This window comes from Micromys minutus, assembly GCF_963924665.1.
Source record: "Micromys minutus genome assembly, chromosome: 13".
NCBI classification, from domain to species: Eukaryota; Metazoa; Chordata; class Mammalia; order Rodentia; family Muridae; genus Micromys; species Micromys minutus.
In genome coordinates, this window is record NC_137982.1 from 55,527,601 (window position 1) to 55,549,139 (window position 21,539).

At 44.0% G+C, this 21,539-nt stretch overlaps 1 protein-coding gene across 4 annotated transcripts in view; it reads right to left on the reverse strand.

Moving 5' to 3' along the window:
• Nucleotides 1-8,293: 8,293 nt before the first annotated feature.
• The window catches only part of CTNND1 (catenin delta 1), a 46,066-nt gene continuing 32,820 nt past the window's right edge, over nucleotides 8,294-21,539 (reverse strand). The window contains exons 8-19 of one of the 4 annotated variants that reach the window (XM_080927913.1): nucleotides 20,584-20,701; nucleotides 19,779-19,932; nucleotides 19,398-19,415; nucleotides 18,917-18,985; nucleotides 17,832-17,959; nucleotides 17,586-17,736; nucleotides 16,789-16,981; nucleotides 16,239-16,353; nucleotides 15,580-15,667; nucleotides 12,647-12,709; nucleotides 11,086-11,189; nucleotides 8,294-10,365 (exon numbers count right to left, since the gene is read on the reverse strand). In XM_080927913.1, coding sequence (XP_080784039.1) covers nucleotides 10,357-10,365; nucleotides 11,086-11,189; nucleotides 12,647-12,709; nucleotides 15,580-15,667; nucleotides 16,239-16,353; nucleotides 16,789-16,981; nucleotides 17,586-17,736; nucleotides 17,832-17,959; nucleotides 18,917-18,985; nucleotides 19,398-19,415; nucleotides 19,779-19,932; nucleotides 20,584-20,701 — 1,210 coding nt within the window. In that variant the 3' untranslated portion in view covers nucleotides 8,294-10,356. Of the gene's footprint in view, nucleotides 10,369-11,085; nucleotides 11,190-12,646; nucleotides 12,710-15,579; nucleotides 15,668-16,238; nucleotides 16,354-16,788; nucleotides 16,982-17,585; nucleotides 17,737-17,831; nucleotides 17,960-18,916; nucleotides 18,986-19,397; nucleotides 19,416-19,778; nucleotides 19,933-20,583; nucleotides 20,702-21,539 lie in introns of all 4 variants that reach the window. The other 3 variants (XM_080927912.1, XM_080927915.1, XM_080927914.1) reach the window with 3 other exon arrangements.

Here is a 21,539-nt window from a genome sequence, read left to right on the forward strand (position 1 = left end):
CACTGCTCAAATTATAAGGCTGCAATTACAGACAGGCGCGGTGGCATCCATATCTAATCCTAGCACTTGATGGACAAAGTCAGGAAGTTCTGAAGTTCAGGTCCAGCCTGCAATATATAGCAAGATGCTTCAATGGTGGCCTATTCCCGTGATCCTGATACGTATATGCAGAGGCAGGAGTATTAGGAGCTTAAAGTCATCCTCAGCTGCAGAGTAAAACAAAGGCCAGTCTGGGTCTTGTTTTTGTTTTGTAATCTTATCATTCTGTGTCTCAAAACCAACCAAATGTGCCGGAAAAGGTGGCTCAGTGGTTAGGGGCACTGACTGTTCTGCCAGAGGACACAGGCTAATTCCCGGAACCCACATAACAGTTCACAGCTGTCTGTAATATCAGTTCCAGGGGACGTAGAAAAAACACTGCAACAACGCACATAAAATAAGTACATCATTTTGTTAAATGTTTAAAAAAGCAATCATACCAAAATAGAAAGAAAAAGAAAAGAAAAAGAACCCAAAATAGTAAAAGATCGTGTCTCAAAAGGCAGAAAATGAAAAAGGGAGAGTTTGTATCTTCCACAAACTCACACTTTAAAAATGATCATCCCTTTGGAACAAGCATTGTATGTTGAAATGTCCAATTAGCTCACAAGATGTGCTTCTGTGAGAGGAGGGCAGGATTGAAATACGGTCTCATGTGACCTAAGATGTCCTTAACCTCGAGTTGTAGCTGAGAATCCCTGTGAACTCCTCTCTCCTTCTTTTTCCCAAGTGCTGTGTTAGGTCTGCCATATTGTAAGCTGTAGGTTTTCCTACGTTCTTTTCTTATTGTAACTAATTTATCAAAGAAATCAGGTCATTTTGATAATAAAGATTATTATTTCCCCTCCCTTATCTCTGTTTAAATAATAGTTGAATCCAAAGGCTGGATTAATGAAGGCTGAATTTTTTTTTCTTTGCTTTGCGTGAGGACTGAACACAGGGCCCCATACATATGAGACAAGAACTCTACCACGGAGCCATGTTTTCCATCAGAATTTTTAAACTTCATGGGTGGTATCTCTTTATTTTTGTGGTATCAACCATGAATGCTCAATGCCCAAAAGACCCAGGTATTAGGGACTCTACAATATGACCTCCATTTTCTGGATGAGATGTTTTTACAAAGAGAAGCTCCTCTTGCCTACTTGGGATCTACTGAGCTACATGCCCTTTGCATTTCCGTAGTTTTGTATAGTATTCCATCCGACTGGACTCAAATCTCCAAGGAGCAGAATCCGAACTATCCTCTAACAAGCCCAGTACAGCTCACAGATGGCTTGCTGCCCTTCTGGCCTCTCTACCAAATGCTTAAACAGTCACTATTATAACGGTGCTTACCTTACTGACTCACCAGCTCCCGTCAGCAGAAACGGAACTCTTAGCAACAGGAGACTTAAGCCCAAGCGTCTGAATCAAATGGTTATTGGTCAAATATCTTCAGGGTGAATAAAGTATGAAAGAAGTTGGGGTTTTGTTTGAGAGATCATTCTCCTTAGATGGTTCCATTATAATGCAGTTTAAGAAGCAACCGGGAGTGAAGAAACCATTGTGGGAATAGTATTACCAGAACTGCAGGGTACTTGGGAAGTAAAAGCTGAACCAGAACAGGTTACAAAAGTATTCGGTTACGAACTAACCATGCTCAGCAGGAAGAGCTCGGGGTCTTGACACTAGACAGAGACTGGATGAGAGTCAGGAGTAGGGCGCTTCCAAAGCATTGCGTCAGGCCCCAGTTAGAAGACAGTAGCCTTCTAGACAAATTGGGTTGGGTTTGCCTGCAAAACTCTTATCTCTGTACTCATGTGGTGCCAGGGACATTAAGGCTGAAGATGCCAGGCAGAGGAACTCTTTATGAAATAAGGGCCAATGAAACAAGTCAAGTCTCCTTTGGGAGCTGGAAAGATGGCTCAATGGTTACAAGTCCCTGCTGTTCTTGCAGAGAACTGAGCTCAGTCCCCAGCACCCACACAGAAGCCTAGAACAGTCCTTAATTAGTTATAGAGAACCCAAGACCCTGTTATGGCTTCTGTGGGGCACAGATATACCCGTAAACAAGACTCATACACACAAAAATAAATACCTTAAAAAACAGTTTCCCTTCGGTATGTTCTGAAGGGAACACGGGGGAAGGAGATTAGTGTCTCTGGCTAAGGGCACAGTTTCTTTCAAACCTTCTGAAGAAGGAAGTGAAGGACTGACCAGCTGGACCAGAAGGAAAGGTAACAATGGTCACAACTAGCTCATCTTAAGGAGGCCCTGTAGAGTTTCCATAGCATCCAGAAATGAGAGCTTCAGAAGCAGGAAGAAAATAGACCTAAATAAAACTGTGACGCAGACTAACGGTAAGACAGTCAGTCATTAGGAGCAGAAAGCACAAGCGTGCACAATCGCACGAGCGTGTACAATCGCACACACAGATGCCACTGCGCAGTTTATGGGAAGACGTCGGGATATGCAGACTGTCAAGGAACGCACCGCAGGAACAGCACAAAGGAAACACTCAACTCCACCATGCTAACTTCTGATTTTAAAATACAAATCAAGAATTTGTGTCGGGCCGGAGAGATGTTTCAGGGGCCAAGAGCACTGGCTGCTCTTCCAGAGGACCCAGGTTCAGTCCCCAGCAACCACATGGTGGCTCACAACTCTAACTCTAGTTCCAGAAGACTCAACACCCTCATACAGGTATACACGCCAGGAAAACACCAATTACACAGATAAAAATAAATCATATACAAGTGTTTTAAAAGAAAAGAATTTGTGTCTGAGTGTCCTGAGGATTAAACTCAGAGGACCATGCATTTGCTCTGTCAGCCTAGCTAACTTTAGCTCAAAACCAAAATTCTGCAACAGTAATCTATACATGAAGCAGTGTGGCAGGTCTGAAGGGACATGCCCTCCTGAAGGAGGCATGACAGCTGCTGACGGGCTCCCACAACATGGGGTACCCGTGGGCTGTCTCTCCACCACTGTGGTTACTAGGTACTGCCTACTCCACCTTGGGCAGGGCATTGATGTGCAGAGCCACACTGTAAGAGCACAGCTGCTTCTGTCCAATATGGCCCTTAACGCCTGGACTGCAGATGTAGCACCAGTTATGAGTGAAAGACCCATGAGTTCTCATAGCGCCTCACTTGGGGTTCCATTAATTTTGCCTTAAACCAATTGAGATCAGTAGTTAAAAAAAAAAAAAAGGATGCAGGACTGGGTTGGGCAGGGTGGTTACTAGAATCTGTTGGCAGAGGAACAAGGATTGCCCCAAGTTCTAGGGAAACAAGACCCTCTCCAAAAAAATAAAAAAAATAGTACTAAAGAGTCATCGCTGTGCCTAACATGCATGAAGCCCTCCATTCAATCCCTAGCACCCCAAGCCAGTGGTCAGACTTAACAAAATAACCATCTAGTTAATATAAACAAATGCATATGCATGTACAGATACATACACATGCAGAGAGAACTATCTAATGACAGGTATAACAGAGTAATATGCCTGAAATCATAGCACTAAAGAAGCTAAGGTAGGAGGGTTACTGTGAGTTCAAGACCAGACAGCAGCAATATAGTAGCAACAACATTCTTGGTATGTGCCAATTACAGTTTAAGTGCAATTCCATTCTTTCATTTTCACTCAGTGCACATATTAGGCTCCATGCCAAAAGGCACAAAGAATTAAGAAGTTTCCCAAAGAGAACTGAGCCAAGGACTCCTCTCCGAGGTAAGTGTGATTGCTTAGCATATTCGAGGCTGAGGCTCAACCCCCAGCAGAGAGTAAAAGAAACATAGGAAGGGAGGGAGGGAGAGAGGAAGGAAGGAAGGAAGGAAGGAAGGAAAGAAGGAAGGAAGGAAAGAAGGAAGGAAGGAAGGAAGGAAAGAGAACAAAACTCAACACAGATACCACAGCTATGACAGTGAGAATTTGAATTCAGGAAGCCAAGCACTAGAGCCTGGGTTTAGTGCTGAGTGGTTTTTTTTTTTTTTTTTTTTTAAATACATTATCATTCTAAATGACCTCAAAGACCCTGAGCTCGCTCTCAGACCCTAGCCTCAAAAAAGAGGATTAAAGCAATCTGCATTTGAGTAAGACATTTTATGGCACATCTGGAGCCAAAGTAAAATGCGCCATGCACGTAGGCTGTAAGTAGGAGTGTCTATTGGAAATGTCTCAGGATGATGGACCATCTGCATTTCAAATTTTCAGCTCAAGGCCCTGAGAAAGATCCTGGAGCCCAGGAAATGAAGAATGTGCCCATCTGGAACAGCGTGATGTCACTCACTGGCTCTCCTACTCTAAAGGCAGCAGTCTCTGAACAGCTCACAGCTGAGGCAGTGTTGGCTATGCACACAGGACAAGAGTGCAGACTCTCAGCGCCCATGTTACACCCGGCACTAGGGAACGGAGATAGGTGTGCCCCAGGAGCTTGTTTGAAGCCAGTCTAGCCAATCAGTAAGCTTCCCCAAAACAGATCAATAGAAGCTATTAGAAGTTGGCCTCTGGCCTTCACGTATGCACACATATGAACACATGCATACATACAAGTTTTTAAAGAAAGCATACATCTATCCTGTCATAGGACAACCTATAGTTTTAAGTCCTACTTTGGACCATCCCCTATCTAAATATGGGAGAAGCTACTCAAAAGATGTTTTTTTACTGTCAGCAATTTATGAAATGAGGCAGCAAGACTTAAGTATTGGATCCTACCAGTGTCTAAGCTTACATGACCAACTCACATGCAGCTACTAGAGCTTTACTCTACTTTGTCCCTTTGGAAACTTTCAGATTTCTTCCACCTCTACACTTGCTTCCTGCTCTTGCTGTTCACCTGCTGCATGCTAACCTTAGCTGCGGTGGCCTATGTCCCCTTTCTATTGCCACAGCCTTTAAACCTCATTCTATCGGATGAAGTATCAACTTCAGCTACCCCTCTGCTTTTGCCATTTCTTTAGAAGTCTGATGCTCTACTTCTAGACTTCAACAGTTACAGCTAATATGAACACGTTTCTCAAAAGTGTTGATCAGTGTCCTTACCTTTGTCACCGTACTCGTCACCGTCCAGCTTCCTTCTACATGCCGAGGCTTGCGTCATCTATAGGCCTGAGCACTGGAGCCCGCTCACCCTAACCCGTGGCTTGCTGTAGTCAAGCTCCTGCCAACATCTGACGTATTGAAGGACTGGCCTATGCGTCTTCAGTCGGCATTGCCGCTGCTCTGGACGGCCATAAAAATCAGCATTCCCATAGCTTAGGGTCCTCACTGAGGTTTGTGGGAGCTGTGTCTGAACCCTCATGGCTTCTGGAAATCATCTGGGAGCATGACAAATGAAGGACCACTTCAGTCTACTTACTGCTTTGTGGGTCACAGGTGGCCAAAACTCGGATTGCAAAGGATCGAGTTCATGCTGTCTCCCCCAATGGAGTATTTGTTGCTGCTTCGTAGGTGTGCATGCACACTGAGTTTCATAGGTGTGCATGCACACTGAGTTTCATAGGTGTGCATGCACACTGAGTTTCATAGGTGTGCATGCACACTGAGTTTCATAGGTGTGCATGCACACTGAGTTTCATAGGTGTGCATGCACACTGAGTTCTCTCCGCGTTTATGTGGGCTCCAAGCATTGAACTTGGATCACAAGGTCTGCATAACAAACCATCTGGTCATGAGCGTTTATTCACCTCCATGCCGAGCATTCTGTGGGCTCCCTCCTTCCCACTTCCCCACAGTCCTCAGAAGCCTACGGTATGCTGTACTTGGCAACCACTCTGAGTAAGGCTAGTTTTATCAGATACTTGCAAGGATCCCAGTCTTGGCTTTGTTTTATCAGCTTTATTTTGTGCCTCTGCAGCAGTGTTTAGAGCTATCCTTTTTTATATACAGCTGGATGTGGCTCAGCGTTAGTGTTTGCCTTCCACGCGCAAAGCGCTCAACTCAATCCCAAGACAGGAGTGAAGAGCACTTTTATAACCATGTATCACCTAGCACCCTACTTCCTTCTGTGGAGAGCATTTTCGGGGAATCTAATCCACACCGTATTTCCAAAAGCAGAGGCTGAATAGTAAGAGGCTCCACACCAATGCTGTTTGTTGTCAGCACTAAAGATCACAGTCGGAACGGAGACAAGGATAACACGTGCAGGTACTAGACAAGACTCCTCACGTGCTTACAAAATGCTTGAAATCCCTCCAATCATAGGGGCTTGGGTGAAACCCTCAATGCAATTTACTACCTCAGAAATGTAGGCCATTCCAGAAGGGGCGATGGGAAAGGTTGGTCTTTTTATTAGAATTAGGGATAAGAAATCTGGCAATGTTGCCCAGGATGGCATCAAACTTGTAGCAATCCTCCTGCTTTGGCTTCCCAAATGCTACAATTACAGGCATGTTTCACTACACCCAGTTTTGGAATCTACAGTTTCAACCAACAGTACAGGTAATTCTTATATACTTGCTCAGGCCCATAAAAGTAGATCTACAAACTCTATAATGCTTAAAAAGTATTAAGGGGGATGGAGAGATGGCCTAACAGTTAAGAGCACTTGCTTTCAGTTCAGAAGACCCAAGTTCTGTCTGGACACCCATACCTAACCAGCACATAATCCCTGACTCACACACACACACACACACACACACACACACACACACTTAAAAATATACCAAGAAAGGAAGCTGGACAGATGGCTCAGCAGTTAAGAGCACTCGCTGCTTTTCCAGAGGACCCAGGTTCTATTCTGAGCACCCACACAGCAGTTCACAACCACTTACTGTAACTCCAGGTCCAGAGAACACAACACTCTCTCCCAGTCTCTTTGAGCACAGTACACATGTCCAAGACATTCATACAGACAAAACACCCATAGATATAAAATAAAAACAACTAATGAAAAGCAGGTGTGTGGGGATCAAAACAAAACCTGAGAAGAGCCAGTAAAAAGGAACAAATTCCAAAAGTTTCTTAATGTTAGTAAGACATATCAAAAGGCCTGACTCTAAAGCACTGTGAAGTCTGCCACGAAACTCTCCAGAAAGTCAGGCATGGTGGCACAAGCTTATCACCTCAGCACCTGGGAAGGACTGGGAAGGGCTGCCACGGGCTCCAGCCAGGTTAGCTACAGTGAGGCCTTATCTTACAAACCAAACAAACCATGTTCAGCGTTTATACATCAGTCAGCTCAACAGCTCACTTTCGGCAGGATCCATTGATTGACGAGACAAAGTCTTGCTATGTAGCCCAAGCTGCTGTCTGTCACCCAAGTGCTGGGATTAGCAGGATATGCCACTAGGCCCGGCATGATCTAGACCTTTGAAAACTGTGGCCGAGCACGGTAACTGGCACCTGTAATGCCAGCACTGAGGAGAAAGCAGGCGGGTCATGAGCTCGAGGCCAGCCTGCAGCAGGGCTTCACACTCAGTACCAGTGAGGAAAGGCTCCTGACCAGTGGCCAGGTTCTTCTACAAAAAACAAACAAAACCCACCCTGCAGCTTTGTATTTGGTTCTTCAGGTCTAAGACTACAAGTGCAAATCAAGCCTTAATCTACACGGCTACACCACAGGGGCTGCCTGGCCTTACTACCCACCAAAAGTTCCTACATCTTGTATAATGTAGTGATCCTGGACTATCACTGGGAACAGCCAAATAATTTTAACTGAAGATGTCACTATATAATAAGCATTTTACACAAAAATCCCTGGAGATTTTTAAATGATAAGACGTAAGGGCCCTGGGAAAGTTTTCTCCCGTGAGTCTGAATCTTTGGTATCTGCAGTAGATAACCCTCAGTGACCCAGTTCCTGTTAACCATACACAATTAGGCAGGATGTCCTATCAAACAACCCAACCGACTTTGTAGGGCCTAAGAAACATTGCCATGGCCTGTGATTGGTGCTCACGTGCAGAGGACTTTGAAATCTTTCACATTTACTAAGGTTGCTGTTGGGACTGCTGGCGTCTAATCTTCTAGACTTGATGTGTTGTGCTCAAAAGAACCATGATTAGAGGTTCTGCCCAGTGATGTATGTGAACCCCAGAGAATGGGGGGCCAGCCTGCACTGTCCGCCTTCCAACTGTCACAGTGGTCAGCCCTGCTCGGCTGACTCGGGTGGGAGGGTCATGGTAAGAGTGGGGACTGAAACTGAAGCGCACCTGAGACAACCTCCTTCTGGCTGCTCTGTGAAGGAACAATGGACCGAAGTGACCAAGATGGAAAGGAGGGAAGAAAGCAGCTGGAGGTGAAGGAACGACACAGACCTCCCACACACACACTTTAAAAACTTTTATTTATATAAAAAACTCATTTGTTTTTAAAAGCATTAACAAGAGAAAGAGAGAGAGAAAAGATACAGAGCAGAAGACATGCCCCTTAGTAGTATTCGGTGGGAAGGTAGGATTTTTGGTTTGCTGAAATTGAATGTTTAGTGTTTTTTATAAATGACGAAGAAAAACAAAACAAACAAACAAACAGTTAAAGGTCCCCAAAGCCCATGGCTATTCTATTACCCACACCCCACCGAGAAGAAAGAGCACCAGGAAGAGCAGAGGACAAGAGAACCCAAAAACAGAGGCGGATGTGGGTGGGGGAGGGGAGCTCCCCTGTGCAGTGTACTCTGAGGGGCAGAGAGACAAAAAAGGCTCTTTTGCCAGAAGAGGTAAGTGGGACTAGGAAGAAATGGAGGGAAGCAAAAGGTTAAAAAAGGGGGAGGGGTATTGTAATGCATAAGAAAAGGGGTGGGTGGGCTGTGCACTTTTCTCCTACCCCATAGCCTCAATATATTAAGGAAGAGGACAAGAGGGATAAAGAATTCCAGTTGCATTGAATAGAGCTTTTAGATTAAGGAAAGAAAGCAAATAAGGGGGAAAGTTAAAAAATTGAGCCCACACAGTAGCTGCTTCTGTAGCCCAAGCTGTAATATTCACTACAACAGTGAAGGTGTGACAAAGGCAAGGCCTGGCTCCCTGTAGCCTTTCAGAGATGATGGGGACAGGGGACAACTAAGGAGTCAGTCACAGCACTCCCTCCTAACAGCCTCACTCTGAGACTCATCAGGATGGGTTTTCACCATCCCCAACTGTATGCTGTTGGGGTACAGAGGCTTTAATAACCCCCAGTAGGACTTGAAGTTCTCTAGGTTACTGCTCCTCTTCTTTCCTCCAGCTACTGGGGGTGGGGGTCAACAGTGGATAAGAAATAAAATCTAACTTGCAAAATCATGAGAAATGAGACTGCAGAGGCAAAGAAAGGCACCTGGAAGAGAGGGAGGAGATGCACCCCAGGCCAAAGGCACAAAGAAGAGGCAAAGCCAGGGCAACTCCTACCTTAGAAGGGCAAAGGGGAGGAGTTATGTACAAGTCTTGTAGTTGGCCAACAAATCCAGGGAGGGGGAGGACAGGGAGGACAGGCTTATAAAGGAAGTGGGGGGGGTGCTGGGAAAAAGCCAGCTTTGAAGCTTCCTGCCAGTTTCAGACTAACCACTTCATGTACATTCCTTCTAGTTCCTCCTAGAGGTTCATCTTCGAAATAGACAATCTTTCCGTTTCTTCTCAACCCAGGGCTCCACGGCATTCTCCTTTTTACAAAGCATCTTGCAAATGGCCAGGTTAAGTTAGCAGATTTATCACAGGGTAGGAGAGGGTTAAGAACAGCCTTGGCCAGGACAGCACCCCAAGGCTGTCCTGACGCTGACAGAGGAGATGGAGTCTGTAGGTCCTCTGCGGTCCCTGCCTTGAACAGGAGGAACAAGAGTTCTTACTCCAAGGTTGGGGACTTCACTTACTTGAGGGACCTTGCCAGGTGGAATGTGCCAATGTTTCCAGCCTTCTTGGCTTCAAAAATAGCCACTGGATAAGGAAGAACTCACACTTCCCCATCCAAAACAAAATAAAAAGTTCTCCCCACACCAGAGAAAACAGTCTTGATTAAAAGTCCTCAGTTAGTCAGAATGCTGACTGCTGAACAGACAGCCTGTTGTTTTCAGTTCTTCCCATGGCTTCCTGTAGAGTAACTGTCCTCCCTCCGCACAAGGCCAAGAGTTCCAGGGAAGGCTGGCAAAAAGACTAATCTGCAGCAGGTTCTCAAGATACGCACAGAACTGAGTTAGGTTTCTGAGAGGAAGTAGGGACTGGTAGGATAGGACAATTAAACTTCAGTGGAAGATGTTGGTAATTCACGGATGAAAGCAGCCACTTTGGGCTACAAAGGTAGGAGTCAGCCTGGCAGTTGGCACAATAGTCCAGCGAAGAAAGGAAAAAAAATCATCAGTCCATTTCACCACCAAAAAATAAAAGTAATATATTATAAGCCCATATGAAGCAGGTAGAGTGATGCTAAATCTTCTGCTGTAGGGAAAAAAAGAGAAGGCTGTTAAAAAGGCTGAAACTCGGAGGATGGGGGATAAACACAGCTGAGCAAATCTGGAGGCAGGAAAGCACAGCAGAGAACCAGATCATCCCGCTGCGTCCCAGCCTGTGAAGATAATCACAGAAGCAGAGCCCTTGGTGTCATGTGGCTCACATAGTTCTCAGGCCTCATCAAATCAGCATGATTGGCAAAGAGTGGGCACACAGGAACCTCCTTCCTCAGGACCATCTTAGGAGTGACTGAAGGACATACCATGGGGGAGTAAGACACTTGGTTCCCCTCATCATCCAAAACCAACACATCCAACTCTTCCTCCAAAGATTCCTGCCCCTCGTCCTGCTGTGAACACATGCAATTTGTTAGTAAAGGTAAGAATCTAAGTGTGTGCCAGATCTAAGGAAAACCTGAACATTTGTAAAGTAAACAAACACTGTTAAGAACACAGGACAAACATCCTAAACAGGTAAGTGCAAGAGCAGGTGATGTACTAGAAAGTAGGTTAGTGTCAGTGACATCAGCCACTGAATCAATGAAAAACATCGCAGGAACCATCAAGATGCATCAAAGCCTGTACTTTTTCCTGAAAACACATACCAAAAAAGATTTATCTTTCTCTTTTCTCTCCATTTTATGTATCATACAGTTTCAAAATACTACCAGCCTCATACACTCAACTACAAATAACAACGATTTACCATCAAGGGTGCTCCCTTCAATGGCTCCATATCACCCAAGTCCCCAGATCGGTCCAGTGTTCTGCTGTGGTCTCCTCTCTCGTTCAGTGTGGAATAGTTGTTATCTAAAGAGAACATACACAGATATAAAACACTCCTTTTAGTATACAATGGGAACTAGACACCTCATTGAGAAATGAGCTGTCTCAGATGGTCCAACAAGACATTCAACACTGACGCTTTTTAAGACTTATACATAGCTTGAGTAGAATGGGGAGGACAATGTATGAGAAATGCCCAGCACTGGGGGTATCCTCCAGTGGTAGAGCGGTTAGCCTGTGTTTAATCCCCTCACTGCAAAAACAACAAAGCAGTAACAATGAGAAACAACAGTGTACCCTACGGTGGATGACACTGAAGAGACCTGACCTGCTGATATTCAGTCCTGAAATTAAGAGAAGACAGAAATATGCTACGATTAGAAGGAACTGATAAGGCAAATCACAACTTGAGTTTAGCCTTTGGGAATGAAAAGAATTTAGAAGAGCAAAGGGGAAGGACATTCCTGTAGAAGACATAAAAAAAAAAATCGCATAAAGCTTCTTAAATACTCAGGAATGTGTTTAGTGTCCTCTTGTAAACCTACAAGTGCAGTAGCTGGAGGTTACAGGAAGACCCACAGATGTTCAAGGTCATCCTCAGCTACAGAGTGAATTCAAGGTCAGTCTGAGATACAGGAAACCCTAATAACAAATAAAATAAAGCAGAATGCTGAGCTAGAACAGCAAGCAGGAAGGAGGCACAAGATTCCAAGGTCATCCTTAGGATTCCAAGGTCATCCTTAGCTAACCCGGGCCATGAAATCCTGCTCAGTAGAGTGGGGAGAAAAAACAGAGAGACGGGGCTAATTCTATGCCACATGAAGACTTTCTGAGAACATATGTGGGAAGAGGATCTATCAAGAGTTCAAGGTCAGCAGAGGGCCTGGGCTCAGCTCCCTAACTCCAATTCTATGGATTCTGACATCTGAGATCATAAGTCACCTGCTAAACAAATGTGCATGCAGGCAGAACACTCCTACAAACAAAATAAATACACTGGCTAGTCATGGCGGTCTCAGCACTGAGGACGCAGAAGCAGGTATGTCCCCCGTGAGTTTAAAGCCAGTCTGATATACAAATAAGTTTCAGGACAGCCAGGAATACACAAAGAGATCTGTCTCAAAATAATAAAACGTTTAAAAAAAAATTTTCCCTAAAACAGTATTTTTTTAAGTTCAAGGTTTTTCTGTCCACAGCAACATGTAAAAATGTAGATAATCACTGTACTTTTGGGATGACTGTTTAGGGGGTAAAGGCTACAGGAGAAAAACAAAAATCCAGGTATGGTAGAACATACCAGTCATATCAGCACTTGGGAAGTAGAGGCAGGAAGAATCAGGAGTTCAAGATCAGACTCAACTGTAGTGAGTTCAAGACCTACCTATGCAGCCTGAGGCCCTGTCCAAAAAGAAAGGGAGGTGATTCCTACTCACCCCAATTAAACACTACTCTACAACATTACACAGGGATTCATCACCTACCTAATGATTTTGTGTTTGACCCCATATTGCTCATTGGAATTTCTTCCCGGTCAGGTTTCTTATCTATATGGAATTAGAAAGTTATCCAAGTCAAAATCCAATACACCAAGATCTATATAAAGTAGACATTTCTTTCTGGCATGCCATCTTTCCTTGCCTTTATTCAATACAGGTTTACTCAGCACATACCACGCACCAAGACTAATGACAGCCTACAGTACTAGGAACGCCCTGGCAGAACTGCTCCCTCTCTAGACACAAAATACAAGAAGCATTCAGAGGCACTGCTATCAAGTCTGATGGCTGGGCCTCATCCCTGGAAATAACCTGTGGAAGAAACTGAGCCCTTCAAGTTTCCCTCTGACCTTCACACCCAAACAAAATAAACAAAAAAATAAATGAGGGTACGGGGAAACCTTCAACAATATAGGCCATTACATCTCAAAGCCCCTTTAGTTTTAAGGGTTAGGCTAAAGATGTAGTTCAGTAGTAGATAAAGCATTTACCTCAGTCTTCAACCACATAAGAAATGAGAGAGAGTGCAAATGAATTTTGTTGGCATGGGATAAGATTTTACTGTATTCAGAAATGTAAGCATCTATTCCACATAAAAATAATTTTGCATAATTATAAACACCTTCAGTTTAAAAAGTATTGTGTGTGGGCTGGTAAGGTGGTTTTAATTGGCTCAAGCCCTTGCTACACAAGCCTGGCAGCCTGAGTCTGACCCAGAGACCAGGTACAACTACAGAACAAGCCCCACAGTGCCCTCTAACCTCTGCTTGAAGACCACAACACATGTCATATACAATAATTAATTTTTAAATAAAAACAAACCCAAGGCAGAGAACACTGCTCAACATTTTCATATGCCTCTTTCAGTTCTGGGTTAATAGAGACAGCATAGTGTCCTAATGTTAGCACTTAGAAGGTAGAGGCAGGGGTCACTGCAAATTCCTGGTCCAGGCAACTGTGGAGTCCATGACCTTGCCTCAGAAACCCACAAAAAATACATGGGTTAGTCTGTCTTGCCCTTGAATGACATTTACTCATACAGATTTTTGAAATATTATGACACTGTCTCCCTGCAAGATAACAGTTTACAGAACTATGCAAATGTAAAAACTAACACGTTATTATTCATGTGTGTATTTCTAAAATATATTTACATCACCACTTACATAATCATAAAAGCCTTAAAATTTTTATTAGTAAACTGTGTGTGTGCACGTGCGTGGGAGGGAGGGAGGGAGTGGGGGAGTGGGGGGGCATGTGTCCATGCCCATCCACAGCATGACTGACATGGGTACAGTGGTCTGAGGACAACTTTCAGGGATCAATTCTCTCTCATGAATGAACTGAGGTCGTCAGACTTAGTAGCAAGTGAACTTACTTGCTGAACCACTTTGATGGTTCTAGAAAAGCCTTTTAAGTATTGTGACGTTACTAAGCTCAGTAACACGAGTATGATTTTCCCAATTGTACTTTTCTTCTTTGGGATGCTTAGGGGTTGTTGAGGTTTTCTCAGGGGGCAGTGTCTTATTCTACAGCTCAGGCTGGCCTTGAACCCTCTACGTAGCCCATGCTGGCTTTAAATGAAGGGTAATCTTTCTGTCTTAACCTGCCAAGTGCTGGAACGAGTCACTACAATCAACCAAAATTTTATTTTTTTACTCAGGTAGCAAATACTGCAAGTTTTTTCAACAAAGTAATAAAGTTTCTGGGTTCATTTTTGAGAAAATTCTTGCCAAATATCCATGTTAGAATAATCATCACTGGGTCCAGCTACTTCATAAAGTAACAGAACTTTATAAAAACAGCTAGTCTAACCAGTGAGAGCAGTAGTCTGCCTACACTGCACAAGAGCTCCCGATTCCCCAAGTGCACACACATCTAAATCATGTGGACTTAGAGAACTATAATATTAGAGTATTAGCATTTATAGCTCCATCAAGGATGCTCCTAAGTGGAGACGCTTTTTAGCTGAGAACATGGAGTGAACACAACTTGTTCAGCCAGGTCACTGTTGTCCTGGCTGCTGGGCACCAGCAGGAAGCGCTGCTTCTATGCCACTGGAGCATGTGTCCAGTGATCCTGGGGCCCTCACACCAAGCTTCAAAAGCCATGGGAGGAACTAAAAGCTAAAAGCCTTAAGATAAGAAAGGTTACGGGACATACTTTTAGTGAAAGAGAAAATATATATATAAAACACTAAATATATAATTAATCTATGATAAAGTGGTTTTAAAAGTTCTACCTCAGGGACACAGAAAACTTGCCAAAAAAGACATGGATTCAATTCCCAGTCCCACACAGACATGAGAACACAATCACACACAGAGCTACACACACAGATATAAAAACACAATCACACACACACAGAGCTGTAGCAGGGGTGTTTTTTTCTAAGGACTGAAATAATGGAGTTTCTGATTGTCAGTAGTTTTTATTTTTTCCAACTAGAAAAACACTAATAATGAAGCACATTAATAAGTAGAACAGAAGTTTAAGAGAGGAAGAGATTAAGCAAAAAACTGATTTACTCTCCAATACCTCAAAGTTCCCTGGCAGATTAGAGGACCACACTCAGGTTCCTAACTGCCTTGATTTTGGTTTTGTTTTCCCTTGAGACAGAGTGTCATGTAGCCAAAGTTGACCTTGACCTACTGACCCTCCTGCCACCTCAGGGTGCGGGCTGAGATTGTAAGTTCTGAGATTGTAAGTTCGCACCACCACACACTCCTTACTGCCTTGTTTGATTTCTAAATTCAAACCTATTCTCTCACATATTATAATCCTGATACACAGCATTTCTTCCCCTATTCCATGTCTAGCTTATTCAAAACTAAATACCTACCCTATGTCTTAGTTAATAAGCCATTGAAGAATGCACGGTGCTCTAACAGAGCATGCTGCACCCTTGGTTACAATACCTGATTTTTGGCTCCGGTCAATGAGAGGGAGAGTGCTATCATCATATGAATGGCTGCTCTGGCTTCTAGATGCATTGTTTAGATTCACCTGGAGACAAACGTAAAACCCAGTGTCACAGAAAGCTGAAGACACCCACTGCTTCCTGCTCCCTTCTCCTAACCATGCACCTCCCACTTCAGAAGCCCTTAAAGAGCATGGCTTGCCCTCTCTATGCTCACCTTAGTCCTCACTCACCTTCTTCCTAAAAGGCTTGGATGCTGGGTGCCTATGACAATGCTAACACCTCAGGAAAGAATGAGTCCCAGCAGTGGCGCGTATCTATGATGCTAGTGAATGGTGATAATGGGGGCCAGAGGTAGAAGAGGCAGACGGGTAAGCGCATGGACGGGTCAGAAAAGACAGGGAGCTCTCAGTGGCCACACATTATCACCATCCACTAGCAGCAGCATCTACTGGACATTCAACACTGAGAGAGCAGAACTACTTCAGCAAAAATAAACCGCGCACCACTGGATTAAACGGAAATGTGGCAAGTCTTTACCATCTTGGAAAAGACTTGGAGCTAGTTTGATGGTAAAATAGAAGAAAACAGACAGAGGCACTAGCCAAGGAACAAAAAGAGAAGAAAAGGCAAAGCTTTGGTCAAGAGTTATTGCACCTGAAAGTCTGATTTCTTCCATCCTTCTTTTTCCAGTGGCTTCCGAAGCTCCTTATAGCCCCAGATTGTCTGCAAGACCAGAGCTGCTGCCCGAACTTCTTTCTCTGAGCGATTCCTGTGAAGTTCAGTTTTCAGACCAGGGAGCCTTAGAACTTACACTATCTAACAAAGTGGTTCTCAGCCTTCCTAAGGGTACATACAGCACCTCAGGTTATGGTGACCCCAGACATCACATTATACTATTGCTACTTCATAACTGGACACCCACCGATGAGAACCACTGCTCTAGCCATATAAGATATATATAAAAACATAAAAATGGGTGAAGTCAAGCTTCACCAAACCTAATAGTCTGTCTGAAACACTGACACAAACTACTTTGATGTAACATACCAATTTATAGACCAACATTAGAATGAAAATAGGTCAACACCTCTCCACACATCATAGGAAGGGGAAGTAATCTCAGAGTGGAACGGAAAAGTTCTTTCCTAAAAACTCTCTTCTTTCATACTCAAAATACTCTAGCTATGATTAAGTAAAAGCTTACCCTGATTTGTTGATCAACACCAGCTTCTCAATACCCTGGGTCTCTCGAAGCTTTTTGGCGGCTTCCAAGTTCTCAGCAATAACTTCATTGATAGTGTTCAATATAGAGACCACAGTGTCTTCAGAGAAATTCCAGGAGGAGTTCTGCTGACCTCCTGGCAGATTCTTTACCAAGTTAGGAATAGCATGTTTGCCTACAACAGTAAAACAGGTCAGAAGGAGCCTCACAATACGCATAAAATAGTAGTAATCAGGCGAGTGTAAGTTCTAGTCACACAAGTCAACTCCATTATTATGAAGACTATCTCAAAGGGGCAAAGAACGTGAGACAGCCATAAATTCACGGCCCTGCCTGTCATCTACTTCCTCATGTGCACAGAGACAATGTGATGCTCGGTGATGCTGGATATCAAGCTTACTGTCTGGGCTCTTCACTCCAATGAAAACAGTCTATTCAGTCCTATCTTATGGTAATCTATGGGGCACAGCATTCTTTATGAATTTTAAACAAATCAACTACTTGGGTTCTGCCACTAAGTAACTAGTTTAATTCTGGGCAAATAAAAAAGAAAAATTCTTAACAATGGCTAGATAGAGAAAGACGATATTCAACAAATAATAGTAGTTATAATTGTTCTGAAAGATTCATCACTTCTTGCTTTTTCAAGATCTGCACTAAACCATGAACCTTAAAACTTTTAGAAACATAAACCATGGAAGACTGTAGGATCCTTCTCTTCAGTGATGTCAACAGTGATCGGACATTTGCTGGAATCCAGGCACTATCCAAATCCTTACCAATTAACTCTTTGTTCCGAGCATCCACAGCCAGATTCCTCAGTGCCCCGGACGCAGCCTTCACCACTCGCTCGTGTTCACTGGTCAGGAGGTCAGCTATGGCAGAGAGAGCCTTCTCTTGACGCAGCGCAGAGCGGATGTATCTGCCATACTAGGAAGCACATGGGAGGCGGTGAGAAGATGACAAACGGCAGCAAACTAGTCATCTACACCCGTCTCCAAACCCATCTTCTTAGAGGGACTCACTGTCCAGCGCCCAGCACACAAGTTCTGGATAGCTCCAGCTGAGGCTTCCAGGATGGCAGGCGTCTTGCTCTCCTTAAGGAGTGAAATGTATATTCGCACCACTTCTGGCTGAAATAAGAGTTCATAGCCTGTGCAAGAAAGGGCAGGAGAAAGCACTAATGAATGTCTACAAACCAAGCTCTGGCTGCCTGCAGTTCCGCTTCTCCATTATTAGGCCCCTCGACTTCCCTATCAAGTCATGAGCAAACTGAGGCTTGATTTCATGTCTCTTTCTTCTCCGGTTTGTTTTGTCTTTTTAGAGACAGGGTCTTAAAGCGTCTTCTTGTCTCACCCTCTGACTAGGATGACACATTTCCCACCATGCCCAGAGAGCCCATGCTTCAAAAATAACTCTAGCCCAAAGGAGTGTCAGACACTTAATCCCAGGACTTTTGAGGCAGAGGCAGGCTGATCTCTGTGAGTTTGAAGCCAGCCTGGTCTACATGGTGTGGCCCTGTCTCAAACAACAACTATCCCATGGTAAATGAGAACAGACATCGACTCAACAGTTCCTCTCTCCTTCCTCCCTGACTTGTACCTCATAGCTAACGTGCAACCAGGCTTAATGACTCAACATCTGAAACAAAAAAAAAAAAAAAAAAATTTCTAATTTAATTCAGTCATTCTCCCCATCGTGAATATGACTAAAAGACAAGACCGTCCAAGATAACATAATCTAATCAACAACTTTTATATGTACAGAAAGCTAACAAGTTTATATCCATTAATATCCGGGGTCCAAACATCCAAGGTGTGATAAAGGCATTTCTTCTTCTAACAGTAAGGTTCAAGATCCAAAAAACGGCAGTGGCCATCCAGATAGCTAAATCTCTGTCCTCTCTCCCTCCCTCCCTCCCCCCCCCCCCCCCCCCCAGTATCCAGCATGGCTCTGAGCTGACAGCAGAACTAAGGGTGCACAGATGCACCATCATCCCCAGCCTAGGTTCTAGCTCTACACTAAGTACTTGTGAATGTTCCCAGCATACACACACACACATATATTCATCCTCCATCTCCAGAAACGAAGAATAAGGAGAGTAGCTTACCTCGAGCAGGACTAGTTCTTTTAGGAAAATCCACTGTGTCATTTGCTGGATCCTCTGCAGGCTTTTTCCCTACGGAAATGGAGAAAGGGCGGAAAGAACACAGTAAGGAACTCCTTTTAAAAAGGAAAGCTTTGTCCTGGCAGTTTCTCACTCCTGAGTCAGAATCTTCAGGTCAGAGATACAGCATCAGAAGAGGCAAAAAGGGAAACCCACACCTAACTGTCCCAACGGGGACGATGAGAAACGGAGGAGCAGAGCAGGCAGTACCTCGTACAGGAGGAGGGGCATTAACTGAGTGACAACAGGAACTGCTGCCCAGAAACAGCACATTAGAACCATACCACGACCTTACTCCAACGCTTTTCCTCAACTAAGCTTTCCTGCATGCATCCATGGGGAAGGGTTAGACAAAGAGATATTAAGAAAGGTAAGAACCAACCCATGCAGTTAGGAGACAAGCGCCTTAAAAGACGGCACTTACCTCTGGAGAACCACTCGTCTTCCAGTGCGTCACAAGGTGGAAAGCGAGGAGAGAAATGAAGGAAGAAAACGCAGGAAAAAGATGTCAACAGGATCATGGGCAAGTACACAAGAGAGCAGAGAAGGAGGAAAAAGAGGGAGGAAGGCCCAGTTTAGCCGAGTTCTTGTCATTCACTGCCCCATATACAATACACTAACAATCCTCAACCTCCTCCTATCACCACCACCAGCACCAGCACCACTGTCAAAGCAGACAGAACAAGGGAGTAGCAGCAGGACAATAGGACACGTCTCCATAGGGAGACGTCCACACTATTACTAAGTACCTATAATAAGTGCTCTTCTTGTCCCATATTAAAAACAGGAAGTAAATAAGACTCACCTTTGCCTTTCTTGGCCCCAAAGCAACTGGCAGCATGTGGCCCGGCACTGTTCGCAACACTAGGAAGTGCCTCCTGGTAGCGCTCAGCCTGGGGGATTTCACGATGGACTTGATAGGATAAGTTCCGAAGGAGGCAAACACAATTCTCCACAAGCTTAGGGACAGAAGACAAAAGGTTCAGTTGGAAAAGAGAATGCTTATGAGGATTTCCAAGAAAATCTAAGTCTCTACAGTTTGAGTGTCAAAATAATGCATGACTCAATCCATCTTCTCTCAAGACTGCCTGGTGAGTACCCCAAGATCCATGCTAACAGGAGGTCTAATTATAGACATTTAATAATTTAATATCTGGCTTCCTACTAAGAAAATATATAATCTGGAAGGTTACTAAGCAGCTTAACTACATATGGGACATACACCCAAAGAAAACTCTTTGGAGCTGAAGGGATGGCTTAGTCATTAGTCCGGCATGAGCTTGAATGCACCTATAATCCAGTGCTATAGGAACAGGACTGTTCAAGTGTATTGGCTGCCAGCCTGACCAAAGAACACAACCTCCATATTCAAAGTGAAACCTTGTCTCAAAAGAATAAGGTGGAAAGTGCCTAAGTAACAAAGAAGGAACAACGTTCTCCTGGCATCTTCTCTGCACACACACACACACACACACACACACACACACACACACACACACCTATTCATCTAAATTAAATGTCCATTTTAGAGAGGGGGACTGGCATAATGTGTATTTTATATTATCTGATAGTCGTCTGGACCACAGAATCCAGTCAGTCAATGAACTTACCTTACTATCTGAATCCTTCTGCCCGATCTCTGCCTGGACAATGAAAATGAGGGCATCAACTAAGCCATCACATTCCCGAAGTTTCCGCCGGGCCTCACTCCTCTCTGAGCTTACATTTCTGAGGGGAAACACAAGGTTCTGAAGATGACTCAAATCCCCGAAGTCCCCTTAGATATTCTTCTCCATTTACATCTAAAGCTTCCTTGAAACCTTTTCTATTCCGTCCAATAAGCAGCTAATACTTATTAAAAGGTATTGCAGTTGGAAACAGGCTGAAAGTCTGTATGGACCAGGCAGTCAGTGTCGAAAGCACGAGCACTGAATGCTCTTCTAAGGACTCGGGTCCAACCCTCAGCACCCACACAATGGCTGTGGCCCCAGGGGACTGGACACCCTCTTTCAAGCTGAGTGGTAGACAGCTAACCCAAGCTCATGCAAGGCAATGGGTCTAATACCCAGCACCTCAAAAAAGGGGGTTTGTGGGGAGGGCACGCGAACATCGGTAAATCTAGCCAGAAGTCATATGTTATAAAGCAGTCCAAATACAGACAATGACAACGGTGTCTAACTTGAAATACAGATAACCATGACAGGGACCAAGAGAACACAAGTTCACAACTAGGTAAGAGCCTTGTAATCGGGAGGTTCTAAACAGGCATTTACCTAATTAGATCAACAAAACCGAAGTGGAATAAAAGTGATGTGCACAGGAGGAAGAAAGGGAGTAAACACACAGCAGGTAAACACGGTACATATGAGAAAGAAGCAAAGGCAGGTAGGCTGAAATCAAGTGCACAGAAGGTAGATTAAATGTTGCCTAGCACATGCAATATCTGAATTTTGGTCCTCAGTACCACAAAACAATCATAAATAAAAGAAACAAGCAAACAAACAAAAATAGAAACTCAACTTCTCATTTAAAACAAAACCAAAAAATATCCAATAAACTGCAACTG